Source organism: Stomoxys calcitrans, chromosome 4, assembly GCF_963082655.1.
Source record: "Stomoxys calcitrans chromosome 4, idStoCalc2.1, whole genome shotgun sequence".
NCBI classification, from domain to species: domain Eukaryota; kingdom Metazoa; phylum Arthropoda; class Insecta; order Diptera; family Muscidae; genus Stomoxys; species Stomoxys calcitrans.
In genome coordinates this window covers 146,146,246-146,161,162 of record NC_081555.1, presented here as the reverse complement: position 1 = coordinate 146,161,162, position 14,917 = coordinate 146,146,246, and the positions used below count along the sequence as shown (strand labels likewise).

The 14,917-nt window shown below is 39.7% G+C and overlaps 1 protein-coding gene and 1 long non-coding RNA gene across 9 annotated transcripts in view; one reads left to right on the top strand and one right to left on the bottom strand.

Annotated features, from left to right (window-relative positions):
- LOC106082675 (cytosolic carboxypeptidase Nna1) overlaps window positions 1-14,917 on the bottom strand; it is a 334,059-nt gene that overhangs the window by 75,536 nt on the left and 243,606 nt on the right. For all 8 annotated transcript variants that reach the window (XM_059367893.1, XM_013245327.2, XM_013245329.2 and 5 more), the window contains 3 exons: window positions 14,726-14,872; window positions 10,078-10,204; window positions 3,192-3,329 (listed from right to left, as the gene is read on the bottom strand). In XM_059367893.1, the coding sequence (XP_059223876.1) occupies window positions 3,192-3,329; window positions 10,078-10,204; window positions 14,726-14,872 (412 nt within the window). The remainder of the gene's footprint in view (window positions 1-3,191; window positions 3,330-10,077; window positions 10,205-14,725; window positions 14,873-14,917) is intronic.
- LOC131997249 (uncharacterized) overlaps window positions 1-14,917 on the top strand; it is a 258,295-nt gene that overhangs the window by 79,911 nt on the left and 163,467 nt on the right. The window contains exon 3 of the long non-coding RNA XR_009398148.1: window positions 9,571-9,610. This is a non-coding gene — a long non-coding RNA (uncharacterized LOC131997249). The remainder of the gene's footprint in view (window positions 1-9,570; window positions 9,611-14,917) is intronic.

Sequence of the window (14,917 nt, the reverse complement as noted above, 5' to 3'; positions counted from 1 at the left end):
ACGGTCCAGATCAGTCAATAACCTGATATAGCTCCCATATAAAGTGATCTCCCGATTTAACTTCTGGAGCCCCTGGAAGCCTCGTATTTCTTCCGATTTTGAATGTCGTATTCTGTTAATATTTCCAACAGCTGCGCCGAGTACGGTTTAAAACGGCTTATAACCTGACGTAGCTCTTATATAAACCGATCTTCCGATTTGACCTCTTGAGACCCTGGAAGCCGCATTTTTTGTCCGATTTGGCTGAAAATTTGCCAACAACTGTGCCCAGTACGGTCCAAATCAGTCAATAACCTGATACAGTTCCCATACAAACCGATCTCCCGATTTGATTTCTTGAGCCTCTGGAAGCCACAATTTTCATCCGGCGGCCTACATTTATTTGTATCCCCACACATTAATTAAATCACATAGTGTCCTGCTAGGACACTGTTTTAGGGTGAGGTTTTCCGCTAGATATATGAACAGAATGAAGATGTAAGATTCATATTCCACAACCTTATACCTTTTAAATAACCCTATATTGTCGAGATTGGTAAATACAGCCGTTACGTGAAGGGTGTCTATATGAGGGTTGTGTGCCACACTCCGTTTGCCACTTGAGCACATTTTTGAACGACGCACTCTACTCCAAAATATCTATCATTTGATCCCTTATTGTTTTAATTGGTCAAATAATCTATTGCAGGCGATTTTTGAAGGTAAACCGCCACCTAGATTCTTGGACACAAAGTTTAATGTCATATTCATAATCAACTCCCAAATATCTTTCATTTGAGTCATACATAGCTATGTAAATGCTTATTTTGCCCATGAACATTCTACTAAGGAACAGGGGCAAACTTCTCACATATCAATAAGTGCAGTCCGATTCAAGTTTTTTAAGCTCAATGATAAGGGGCCTCCTTTTATAGCCGAGTCCGAACGGCGTGCCACAATGCGACACCTCTTTGGAGAGAAGTTTTACATGGCATAGTACCTCACAAATGTTGCCAGCATTAGGAGGGGAAAACGACCGCTGAAAATTTTTTCAGATGGTCTCGCCAGGATTCGAACCCAGGCGTTCAGCGTCATAGGCGGACATGCTAACCTCTGCGCTACGGTGGCCTCCATACATAGCTATGATCGAGTAAAATTCCTATTTGGGGGGCCTTTTAGGAGTGGGGCGACCCTTAAATATGTCATATTCGTAATCTTCTCCCGAATACCTTTCATTTGAGTCCCGTTGATATGTAGAATGCAAATTTTGCCCATAAACATTCCACTAAGGAACAAGGATAAACTTCTCACATATCAATGAGTACAGTCCGATTCAAGTTTTTAAACTCAAAGATAAGGGACCTCCTTTTTATAGCCGAGTCCGAACGGAGTGCCGCCGTCCTCTTTTGAGAGAAGTTCTACATGACATATTACCTAACAAATGTTTCCAGCATTAGGAGGGGAAAACCACAGCTGAAAATTTTTTCTGATGGTCACGCAAGCATTCGAACCCAGGCATTCAGCGGCATAAGCGGACATGCTGACCTCTGCGCTACGGTGGCATCCTCCATATTGATATGTACGTCCAATATGTTTGCTTAGGGAACTTTTGGGGTTGGAGTGGTCCCTGGGTACCTTGATCCCAATTTTTAATACCATATTCGTATTCCACTCTCCACTTTATTTTGATACCCATATTGTTCCGATCGGTCAGCCTTGATTTTGGGTGGTGTTTTCGTGGTAACGAGGGAGGGTCCGCCCCCATCCAATATCGACAAATAATATAGCCTATTCCTCCTTCCTAACCATTTTCTTAATCTACTCCCGAATACTTTTCATTCGAGTCCCATATTGTCATAATCGTCCAATATGGCTAATTGAAGGGGTTTTTGAGGTTGGGGTAGCCCCCTCTCTCCGATACCTTTATATGGATACCCATATTGTCCCGATCGGTTTATCTTGATTGTGGGTGGTGTTTTTGGGGTAAAGGGGGAGGGTCCTCCCTCTTCCAATATCGACAAATTATAAAGGCTATACCTCCTTTCTGACCATTTTCTTAATCTACTCCCGAATAGCTTTCATTCGAATCCCATATTGTCATTATCGTCCAATATGGCTATTTGATGGGGTTTTTGGGGTTGGGGTAGCCCCCTCTCTCCGATACCTTTATTTTGATACCCATATTGTTCTGATCGGTCAGCCTTGATTTTGGGTGCTGTTTTTGTGGTAAAGGAGGAGGGTCCGCCCCCATCCAATATCGACAAATTATATAGCCTATAACCTTCCTGACCATTTTCTTATTCCCGAATACCTTTCATTCGAGTCCCATATAGTCATTATCTTCCAATATGCCTATTTGAAGGGGGTTTTGGGGTCGGGGTAGCCCCCTATGTACTTGGAGCCAATTTTTGATATCAAATTTGTATTCTACTCCGGAATACCCTTCATTTGAGTCCCATATTGCCCCGATTGGTTCACTTTGATTTTTGAGTTACTTTTAGGGTAAGGGGGAGGGTCCGCCCCCCCTTTAGATATCATAAAATTATATAACCTTTTGCTCCTTCCGGACCACTTCCCACAATCTGTGAAAATTTGAACGAACTCGGTTCAGCCGTTTTGGAGTCTATACGGAACAACTAATTCTAGTTGGAATGGTTGTAAAGCACCATGATCCATTTGACATCTCCTGCTGATGATTTTTCTTGGTCGAAAATGAAATCGTGATACGGGAAACCAGTCAAATGCTTCTAGCAACAACACACTTTTTGCTGACTTTTCAAGGTTTTTTTGCTATACTATTGGAATAGAAAGCATTAAACAATGATCCAAAGCCGGACAATATCCTGCAATGGAATATCGATAAGATTTGATTTTTATGGAAAATTTTATCTAAATTTCAATTTTTACACGGGAGCTGATGGTTTCTGTTGGCATGCCTTGGTGGCTATTCAAGTAAATTTTTCGAACTCTAGAAGCTTGTTGGCCTTCTTTTCATACAAAAGGATATGTCCGTCTACTTAAATGTCACTAGAGGTTCCTTTTTCAGCAATTTCAATTATTTTTGTTTCTGTATTTATTATGTGCCTCTGATTTCTCATTTTCTTCCAACCGCTTTTTATTTTTGCATCCCTTTTGAATTTCATTTCTCTTTCTTTTTTGATTAAAATTAAGAAAGACAACCAATATCCAATTATAACGCATTCAATTCATACCTTCATTAATTCCTCTGTTGCCGCCGGAGTTGTAACGGTCAAATAGTAGACATTGTTGCCGGCCAATGTGCGACACAGCAGTCTTAATTTGCAGAATTTCGATTTGGTTGGATTCTTTTGTATTTCCATTAAATAATCCTGAAATGAAATGAAATGGGAAAAAACAAAAAAGAACACATAAACGAAGGTAAACACAAAAGAACATCATCATCGGTGGGGGCAATTTGCATGACATGCTGGGCATGCATGACATATACAAATTGTAAACATTATTAACATACCTCCTTTCATATATTGAAACATAACGAGAATGATGGTGTTTAAAAAAAAAATGGAAAAATTAATTAACGTCATTTGTGTGTGGCAGTATTGTGTTAACCTTTTTATTTTCTCCGCCTGCATACATATATTCGCACAAATACTGGATTTTGTTGAACCTGAATGTCAATTATGTGCTTTTTTGCAATGTGCTCGATATAACCATTAAAGGATATTACTCATTCATAATGGTGGAAATGAAAATATTAAGCAGCTGGTGTTGCTTCTATTTAAACATGAAAAATTGCCAATAATAACTCTGATTGAGTTTAAATATATTGACAAATAATTTGATTGTAGAAACGGCAGGAAACCTGACAATATAGGGTAGCTGAGATGAAGTTTTACCAATTTAAACGATCGCATTTTTTTGGTGTAAACAAATACTTTTTGTATTGACAAGAATTGCAAAAAAGGTCGAAATATTGGATTAAAAAAGGTCGAAATATTGGATTAAAAAAAAATCAAAAATCAATCGAAATAATCTCATTTAATCAAATAGGCCGAACTGCAAAATTCTTACTGTTCCACTTAGGAACTGGGGCAAACTTTTCACATATCAAGATAAGGGGACTCCTTTTAATAGCCGAGTCCGAACGGCGTGCCATAGTGCGACACCTCTTTGGAGAGAAGTTTTTACATGGCATAGTTTCTCACAAATGTTGCCAGAATTAGGAGGGGAAACCACCACTGAAATTTTTTTTTGATGGTCCCACCAGGATTCGAACCCATGCGTGCAGCGTCATAGGCGGACATGTTAAACTCTGCGCTACAGTGGCCTGCTGTGTGCAAGTAATCTATATATCAGAATCCCTTCACTTTTGCCGGGTATAACCACCTTTTGTATTGACTATTACTTTGACTCAGTCAAGAAGCGAGTTGGAAGCTACACGAATATAATCTGCCCATATTTTATTGGCATATTACCATACTGGTATATTTTTATACCCTATACCATGGGATAGGGGTATAATAATTTCGTCGTTCTGTTTGTAACACCTCAAAATATGCGTCTAAAATCCCATAAAGTATGATATTCTTGATCGTCATGAAATTTTAAGTCGATCTCGCCATATCCGTCCGTCTATCCGTCTGTCTGTCCGTCCGCCCGACAGTCTGTCTGTCGATACACGTTCACTTTTGAAGGAGTAAAGCTAGGCGCTTGAAATTTAGCACAAATTGATGAGTGTAGGTCGGTTGGGATTGTAAATGGGCCAAATCGGTCCATGTTTTGATATAGCTGCCATATATAAACCTATCCTGGGTCTTGACTGCATGAGCCTCTAGAGGACGCAATTCTTATCCGATTGGAATGAAATTTTGCACGACATGTTTCGTTATGATATCCAACAACTGTGCCAAGCATAATTCAAATCGGTCCATAACCTGATATAGCTGTCATATAAACCGATTTGGGGACTTGACTTCTTGAGCTTCAAGAGGGCGCAATTCCTATCCGATTTGGCTGAAATTTTGCATGACTTATTTTATTATGACTTCCAACAGTTGTGCCAAATATGGTTTTAATTGGTTCATAAACTGATATAGCTGCCATATTAACCGATCTGGGATCTTGACTTCTGGATCCTCTAGAGGTCGGAATTATAATCCGATTTGTTTGAAATTTTGTACAACGACTTCTCTCATGACCTTCAACATGCGTTTCAATTATGGTCTTAATCGGTCTATAGCCTGATACAGCTCCCAAATAAACAGGTCTCCCTATTTTACTTCTTGAGCCCCTAAAGGGCGCAATTATTAGTTTAATTATGTTCCGGACTATCGGGTCTTAAGTTGATACAGCTCCAATATCATAGCAATTTTTTTCTTTTATCATATATTTGCCTAAAAAGAGATACCGGGAAAAGAAGTAGATAGATGCGATCCATGGTGAAGGGTATATAAGATTCGACCCGGCCGAACTTAGCACGCTTTTACTTGTTTAGTCCTTACTTTTCTCTCTAAAATGGCCCAAAAAGTAAAGTCAATCTGTGTGTAAACGAATACTTTCAAGGGATATTTTCAGGTCTTTAGTAATTTGATTGCCACTACGGTGTGGATTTCGTTGAAATCGAGCCTTCACTCGTCGAACCATTTCAGGTGTTGTTGGTGTTTTTTTGGACCACCACTATGGAGTTTGGCAACTCTAACATCGTCATTATAACGATTGATGCTGCTATGCACAAACATTTTGATCACTTTGAGATGTTTAAGTTCGCCAACAATAGCCGGTTGTGATTTTACCGGCAAATGATACGCAATAGAACAATTACGATTGACTTTCTTTTTAAATAAACCCCAAAGCAATTGCTATTGGAATCTTGTAAACTATATAATGATGAAGCTGTCATTTCTAGTTTAACAGATATACCAATGTGAAATTGGTAACACTACGCTCAAGCTACAGCAATTTGTTTTTCATCCATCCATGATCTAACAAAAATACTAAGGCTTGGACGCAGACACAATGTGGATGTGATGGTTAAGTTCCAAACTGTTGTCGAGCTCGAACGCCGATCTCGGCATACGACGATGGGCTTAAACGTATGATGCACAAAGCTTTTTCCCATCCTATCGAATAGCTTTAAGTGATAGTTAAGCACCAAATAGCGGTCCACCTACAACCTCGAAATGATATAGGATGGGTTTTTAAGACTAATAGGCCGCTGGATGCTGGGAGTATGTCGCCGTGGTCTGCTCACGGCGGGTGTCATACTCACGTTATCAGCGGCTTCTTGGTCTGATGGACAAGGGCGAAATACTGACTATGTTAATCGCTGAGGCGTGTGATGATCACTCACGGTGAGCTTCCTGGTGATTAATCACCAGGAAGCGGTCATAGGCAGATGGCGCATTCTCGGTCTAAGCGGCTTCAATGTCAGAGGGACAAGGGCGAAGAGCTGGCTAAATTAATTAATGAGACTTGATTCCGTCAAGGGGTGCAGTCGTAGGCAGATGTCGCATTCTGGGACTTAGCGTCTACTCGGACTGAGGGCGAAAGGCTGGCTATATTAATCACCGAGACGTGAGAACGGCATTAAATCACCGGGAAGCGGTCGTTGGCAGTTGACGCCGTGCGGATTCTCTTACTCAGCGGCACCTATGTCAGAGGGACAAGGGCGAATGGATTCTCGGTCTCAGTGGCTCCAGTAGCAGAGGGACAACGGGGAAGAGCTGTCTAAGTTAATCAACGAGACGTGATTCACTGACGGCTTTAAATCGAAGGCAGATGGCGCGCTCGCGAATTTTCAGGCTCAGCGGCTCCCATGTCGGAAGGACAAAAGCGAAGGGCTGGCTATGTTAGTCAACGAGACATGAGTACGGCTTTAAATCACCGGTAAGGGGTCGTAGGCTCAGACTCAGCGGCACCTATGGCAAAAAGACTAGAGCGAAGAGCTGGCTAAGTTCATCATCGAGACGTGATTCAATCAAGGCGTGGCTACGGCTGTAAACCACCAGGGTGCAGCCGTAGGCAGACGGCGCGGTCGCGGATTCTCGGACTCAGCGGCTCCTATGTCAAAGGGACAAGGGCGAAGGGCTGGCTATGTTAATCACCGAGACGTGAGTACTGCTTTTAATGTCGGAGGGACAAGGGCGAAGAGCTGGCTATGTTAATTGCTGAGACGTGAGTACTGATTTAAATCACCGGGAAGCGATCCTAGGCAGGACTGGCTATGTCAGTCACCGTAACGTGATTCGCTCAAAGCGCGAGTACGGCTTTAAATCAACGGCTGTGCAGTTGTGGGCTCAAAAGCTCCTATGTCAGAGGGATAAGGACAGTGTGGAGCACAGAGACGTGACTCACTCACCGCGTGATTACGGCTCTTAATCAAGGGGTTCCTATGTCGGGGGGACAATGGCGACGGCTGTCACCGCGAAGTGTTTCACTCAAAGCGTGATTGTTGCACTCGGTCACCTGGTCGTGGCCATAAGCGGTGGGTCGGACGCGTGGTCACCGTAGTCAGCCGTTCTTTTGTCTGGTGGACACCGGTCAAAACGTTAGCAACTATCTTTTGTTGCAGGCTCTGTCAATCAGGTTTAACCACGTTTCCCACAGGCCTTACCTTAGCACTGTCTCGACTGTGCTTCACACTTCACTGTGCGAAGCATTTTTCCATCCATAATCATCCATTCTTCATTATCTGTCTGTCAATTGTATGTCTATTATCGGAGGCCATCGTAGTTCAAAGGTTAGCATGTCCACCTCAGAACGCCTGGGTTCGAATCCTGGCGAAATCACCATGAAAAATTTTCAGCGGTGGTTATCTTCTCCTTATGCTGGCTACATTTGTGAGGTAATATGCCATGTTAAAACTTCTTCCCAAAGAGGTGTCTCAGTGCGGCACGCCGTTTGGAGCTCCCCTATCATAAAGCTTAGACTGGAATCGGCCAGCACTCATTGATACGTTAGAAGTTTGAAATGTTGATGGACAAATTTGCATATGTCTATCATATAACTACTACCTGTCCATTCTTCCAACATCTATCCATCATCCATACATTATCCATCAATCATCCATTCATCATCCATCCACCATCCATCCCTCATACATCCATCATTCATCCATCATCCATTCATCATCCATTCATTATCCATCCATCCATTCATAATTCATTTATCATCCATCCGTCATCCATCAATCTTCCACCCATTTTCCATCCATCATACATACATCATTCACCCAGGCAATTAAGAAGCCTTGGTATATTTGGAGAACATTTTCATAGAAACATCTTTGCTTTAAATGACGTTTTAACCGTACTATCGTAAAGAGTCGTCTATAAGAAAATATGATTATAGATTTAAGTATTAATACATTATAGTTCTGTAAGGGCGCAGCCCTATTGATTTAGTAAATAAATAAATAAGCATCCATCCATCATCCACCCATCCATTCATTCATCATTCATCCATCACCAATCCCTCGTCCATCCCTCATATATCCATCATCCATCCCTCATGTATCCATCATCCTCCCATCATCCATTTATCATCCACCCATCATCCTTTCATCATCCACCCATCATTCATTCAACATACATCCTTCTAACATCCATCCATCCATTATAAATCCATCATACATCAACCATACATTCATCATACATCCACCCATCATTCATTCATCGTCCATCCATCTTCATCCATTATCCATCCATCATGCATCCATCGTCTACACATCATCCACACTTCACCCATCCATGATATATACACATCATCAATTTATGATCGACTCACCCCCTATCTGTATAATATTACATACATTCTTCTCTTATCACTTCATTATTCATCAATTCTTTCTTGGTCTATCATTTATCCATAATCAGTCTAACCTTTACATCCATACTTCTATATATTATCAATATAGCGCCTGAGGGGCACGTTCCCACAGCGATCGGTCCCATAGACCGGAACGAGCTAGATTATATATAGGAGCTTGACGAGGATAGCTACCCCCACAGGCAAATGTGTGGATACAACAACATCAATCATTAATCTACCCATAACATTCATACATCTTTTGCGATCCATTATTGATCAATCCATACTTCATTCTTCCATCTACCATCGAATCATTATACATCTATAATCAATCCATCATCTATCTTTCATTCTTCATTCATCATTTTCCATTCATCCCTCATAAATCTATAAATTTCTCTTTATTTCTTTTTTACCTTACCCCACACTTTTTTTTTTGGTATTATCCCTGCTTATGCTGACCTTGAGGCAAAATTTAATACAAATTAATGAGTTTTTAATTCTCTCCACGTACCAGCGTCCAGCCAAATAGGCAATTAAGCCTGATTGTATTTTAATTAAAAATAATGAAATTTAATCTGCGCCATCGCATTATTGAGTATTTGCACAAACTTTTCACTTTTTAACATCGTTGGAATATTTTGTTTGTTATTATTTGATTGTGTGTGTGAGATTTGTGTTGTGCAAATATTTAGATATTAATTCAGATTTGAAATGCTAATAACATCCATTGTTCTGTGTTTTGAGTGTTGTCATGGCAATCAAGTAATGATTTTAATTTGCTCGTTTGTTTGATTACAGATTCAATTATTTAAACCTCTGACAAAAAAAAAACAATAAGGTAAGTCAATATGTATTTGTTTTATTTAGCGAGAATCAAGTCATGATTAAGATTTGTTTTAATAAAAATATTTCCGGGAAAAAAGTGCATACTTTTAGGCGAATTGATAATTTTTATCTTTTCCAAAGACATTGCATACTTTTATACGAATTCAACAACTTTTAATGTAGCATATTTTTTTTCCTTAAATACTGTCATTTTAAATTTTAAATTGTAATGTTTTTTATTTTTAAGTTTGCTTTTTTTTACTTTTAAATTTTTTATTTTTATGTCTTTTTTAAGTATACATCTTTTCTTTAAATTTAAAAATAAATTTGAATTGATTCTTTTATCACTTAAAAGGATAGCCAACCTCCTTCCGTCCTTGGCCAACACAAATGACATTAATTAATTTTAGCCAAACGATTGTGTGCGTTTTATTTCTCTCCCAGATTTTCCCATAGCCATTCACATTCATCAATTCTTACCTGCAAATCACTGTAGGTGTATGGATAACTGTGTGCAAAGTAAACGGTATCGTTGTCATTCTGAAATTCAACATTAAATGTTAGGGTATAGGATGAGTTATCCTCCTCCTCCTCACTGGGTTGGTTGCTAAAAAGAAATATCAGACATTTATATCACACAACAAAAACAACAGACAAATACAAACACACGCATGCATATATATACACACAGACAGACACCAAATACAACAATGATAGAATATTAACAGGCAATGTATTAGCAAAATGATAGATTGTGCCGAAATGACGTTGAGGACGATCAAGTAGACAAATAGTATAAGAAAAGACATAACAAAGAAGAAACATTAAAGAAATTTGTGAGGGGAGAAGAAAAAGAGAAGAATAAATATAAGAAGAAGAAGAAGGTTTATTAACGACAAAGTGCCATCCAAACATTATTGCACTTATGTAAAATTAATTACAAGCTACACCTTTTTCATGAAGTACAAAAAAGGATTTCCATAGTAATTGTTAGTGCTCCATAAAAGTAGATTAAATGTGTGTGGGTGTGGGTGCGAATATGCGAATCTGTTGTGTTTGTGGATGTGTGCATTTAACATGTTTCCATTGTTATGTGCTTAACCCAAATTATCAGTGTGTGCAAGGGCATATAGTGCTTATCGATATGGGTCATTCCATGAGTGATAACAAAATCATTAAACGAAAATATATTTTTAATATAAGACCATTTTTTCCTATCGTATAGTTGATGATGAGGAGGCCACCGGGGCGCAGAGGTTAGGACATCTGCCTATGATGCCGAACGCCTGGGTTCAAATCCCGTCGTTAAGGTCAGAAAATTTTTGAGCGGTTTTCTCCTTAATAATGCTGACTGAATTTGTGAGGTACCTTGTCATATTAAAACTTCTCTGCAAAGTGGTATCGCTATATACTCTATACTCGGCAATAAAATAGAGGCATTTTATCATTAGCTTCAACATCATTCGAACTGCACTTATTGATATGAAAGAAATATTCCCTGTTCCTTAATGTAATGTTCATGGGAAATTTAGTAAAAGTTGATGCTATGAGTCAAATGACTTTTGTAAAGTTTCTGAAATAAATGGCCTCTACGTTTCCCGGGGTTAAATAACACTAGCCCATATGACTTGAATGACACGTTGTTTTACAAAATTATTTTATTTATTGAAGGAAAAGAATTGAAGAAAAAAGAATTGTAACAAGCAAAAGCGTGCTAAATTCAGCCGAAATGAATCTTATATACCCCCTAACCATGTATGGCATTTGTCAACTTCTTTGGGCGGTATTTCTTTATAGGCAAACAAATGACAGTGATTAGATTTGCTCAGATATTTCAGCCATATCACGTTATGATCCGATTGGTTTCGTTTCGATTGGTTTCAAATACGACAAGAATTGCGCCCTATTAGGGCTCAAGAAGTAAAATCGGGAGATCGGTTTATATGGCAGCTATATCAGGTTTTCTATCGATTCCAGCCATACTTGACACGTATCATATCAATTGCATCATAAAAATTGCGCCCTCTAGAGGCTCAAGAAGTATAATCCGGAGATCGGTTTATATGGTACTATATAAGATTTTCGACCGATTCAAACCAAACTCGACACATCTGTTGAATGTCATAGAAAACATCGTAGTACAAATCGGATAAGAACTGCGCTCTCTAGAGACTCATAAAGTATATTAGGGAGTTCGGCTTATATGGGAGCTATATCAAAACATGTACCGATATGAACACGTGCCTACATCAAGAGATAAAGATCCTACCAGTGCGAAGACTAATAACTACATGCTGTCTAAGCAATACCTTTTGGGCTGTTATCGCAGAGACCATCCAAATCATCATCTTGTGCATAGGTATCCACCGCCCAGAAGCCTTAAGCTAGATCTACAAGAACCTCTAGAGGCATATCATGCAGATGTAGACAACGTCTGCCCAAATTGGCCTTCCCAGGCGAACCAGAGTAGTTCTGGCTCAATTACGTTCCGGCTGCAGCTGCCTCAATTCCTACAGAGCTGGGATTGATGCAGACGTGCAAGTTGTATGCTCCGATTGTGACCAGGAACCACACGTCACGTCATACGTCACGTCATACGTCACGTCACACGTCACGTCACACGTCACTTCACACGTCACGTCACACGTCACTTCACACGTCACGTCACACGTCACTTCACACGTCACTTCACACGTCACGTCACACGTCACGTCACACGTCACATCACACCTTACGTCACACGTCACGTTATGGGTATACACGGCAGCTGTAACCAAAAATAGACCGGATATCAAAGTGTCTGACATAGTTTACTGTGTCAAAATTCTGCGAAATCGGGGAAAAGTGCGTCTTTATGGGCCCATGAGCTTACATCGGGGGATCGGTATATATGGCAAGTATATACAAATCTGGACCATATTGGGCCGGAATTTTTTATAGCCTAACACAACTCACTACGCAGCGAAATCGGATATTTAATGCGCCTCTCATGGTCCCTAGACCTTAAATGGTCAGATTGGTATATATACTGCAGCTAGCAAATAGAGACCGATCTAGGCCATGCTCGGTACGAATTCAGCGAGATCGTTTAATAAAATTAATAAACCCGCCTTTGATGGCCCCTAGACCTAAAATCGGCAAATCGGTATATACGGCAGTTATATCTTAAAATAGACCGGATGGCCAAGTGCTTGACATAGCTCACTGTGCCAAATTTTTGAGAAATCGGGAAAAAATGCCCTTTTATGGGCTCATGAGTTTAAATCGGGGGATCGGTATATATGACAAGTATATGCAAATATAGACCAATCTGGACCATTTTCACCACAGATGTCGAAGGGTCTAACATAACTCACTTTGCCAAAGGGCATCGGAAACGGATATTAATTGCGCCCTAGATCTTAAATGGTAAAATCTGCCTATGGACAATCTATGGATCGTAGTTCCATAGACAGACGGACGAAGTGAAGGACGAAAATTTATGTTTAAGACTGGAAGTTCAAAATCCTGTCAGCTTTAATTATGTATCTTTTTTTTTTATTTGTTTTAAATTTAGTTCATCACCCATGGAATGACCCATATTTAATTATATAAGGTGTGATATGCGTTGCCACTACTTTTGTTGAACTTATATATATATGGCAAGTATATACAAATCTGGACCATATTGGGCCGGAATTTTTTATAGCCTAACACAACTCACTACGCAGCGAAATCGGATATTTAATGCGCCTCTCATGGTCCCTAGACCTTAAATGGTCAGATTGGTATATATACTGCAGCTAGCAAATAGAGACCGATCTAGGCCATGCTCGGTACGAATTCAGCGAGATCGTTTAATAAAATTAATAAACCCGCCTTTGATGGCCCCTAGACCTAAAATCGGCAAATCGGTATATACGGCAGTTATATCTTAAAATAGACCGGATGGCCAAGTGCTTGACATAGCTCACTGTGCCAAATTTTTGAGAAATCGGGAAAAAATGCCCTTTTATGGGCTCATGAGTTTAAATCGGGGGATCGGTATATATGACAAGTATATGCAAATATAGACCAATCTGGACCATTTTCACCACAGATGTCGAAGGGTCTAACATAACTCACTTTGCCAAAGGGCATCGGAAACGGATATTAATTGCGCCCTAGATCTTAAATGGTAAAATCTGCCTATGGACAATCTATGGATCGTAGTTCCATAGACAGACGGACGAAGTGAAGGACGAAAATTTATGTTTAAGACTGGAAGTTCAAAATCCTGTCAGCTTTAATTATGTATCTTTTTTTTTTATTTGTTTTAAATTTAGTTCATCACCCATGGAATGACCCATATTTAATTATATAAGGTGTGATATGCGTTGCCACTACTTTTGTTGAACTTATATATATATGGCAAGTATATACAAATCTGGACCATATTGGGCCGGAATTTTTTATAGCCTAACACAACTCACTACGCAGCGAAATCGGATATTTAATGCGCCTCTCATGGTCCCTAGACCTTAAATGGTCAGATTGGTATATATACTGCAGCTAGCAAATAGAGACCGATCTAGGCCATGCTCGGTACGAATTCAGCGAGATCGTTTAATAAAATTAATAAACCCGCCTTTGATGGCCCCTAGACCTAAAATCGGCAAATCGGTATATACGGCAGTTATATCTTAAAATAGACCGGATGGCCAAGTGCTTGACATAGCTCACTGTGCCAAATTTTTGAGAAATCGGGAAAAAATGCCCTTTTATGGGCTCATGAGTTTAAATCGGGGGATCGGTATATATGACAAGTATATGCAAATATAGACCAATCTGGACCATTTTCACCACAGATGTCGAAGGGTCTAACATAACTCACTTTGCCAAAGGGCATCGGAAACGGATATTAATTGCGCCCTAGATCTTAAATGGTAAAATCTGCCTATGGACAATCTATGGATCGTAGTTCCATAGACAGACGGACGAAGTGAAGGACGAAAATTTATGTTTAAGACTGGAAGTTCAAAATCCTGTCAGCTTTAATTATGTATCTTTTTTTTTTATTTGTTTTAAATTTAGTTCATCACCCATGGAATGACCCATATTTAATTATATAAGGTGTGATATGCGTTGCCACTACTTTTGTTGAACTTACTCATCGTCATTGCGATAGTAACAGATGTTGTCACCACAACGCACCCAACCCTCGTTCTTTGTTTTGGCATTATGGGTGGAATACATGAGAGGGCGCATGCCATCATTGTACAAACTATCCGATTTGATTAAATTCACAATGGAAAATCTGCAACGACAAAGTAGGGAGGGAGAAAAATCAACAAGAAGAAGA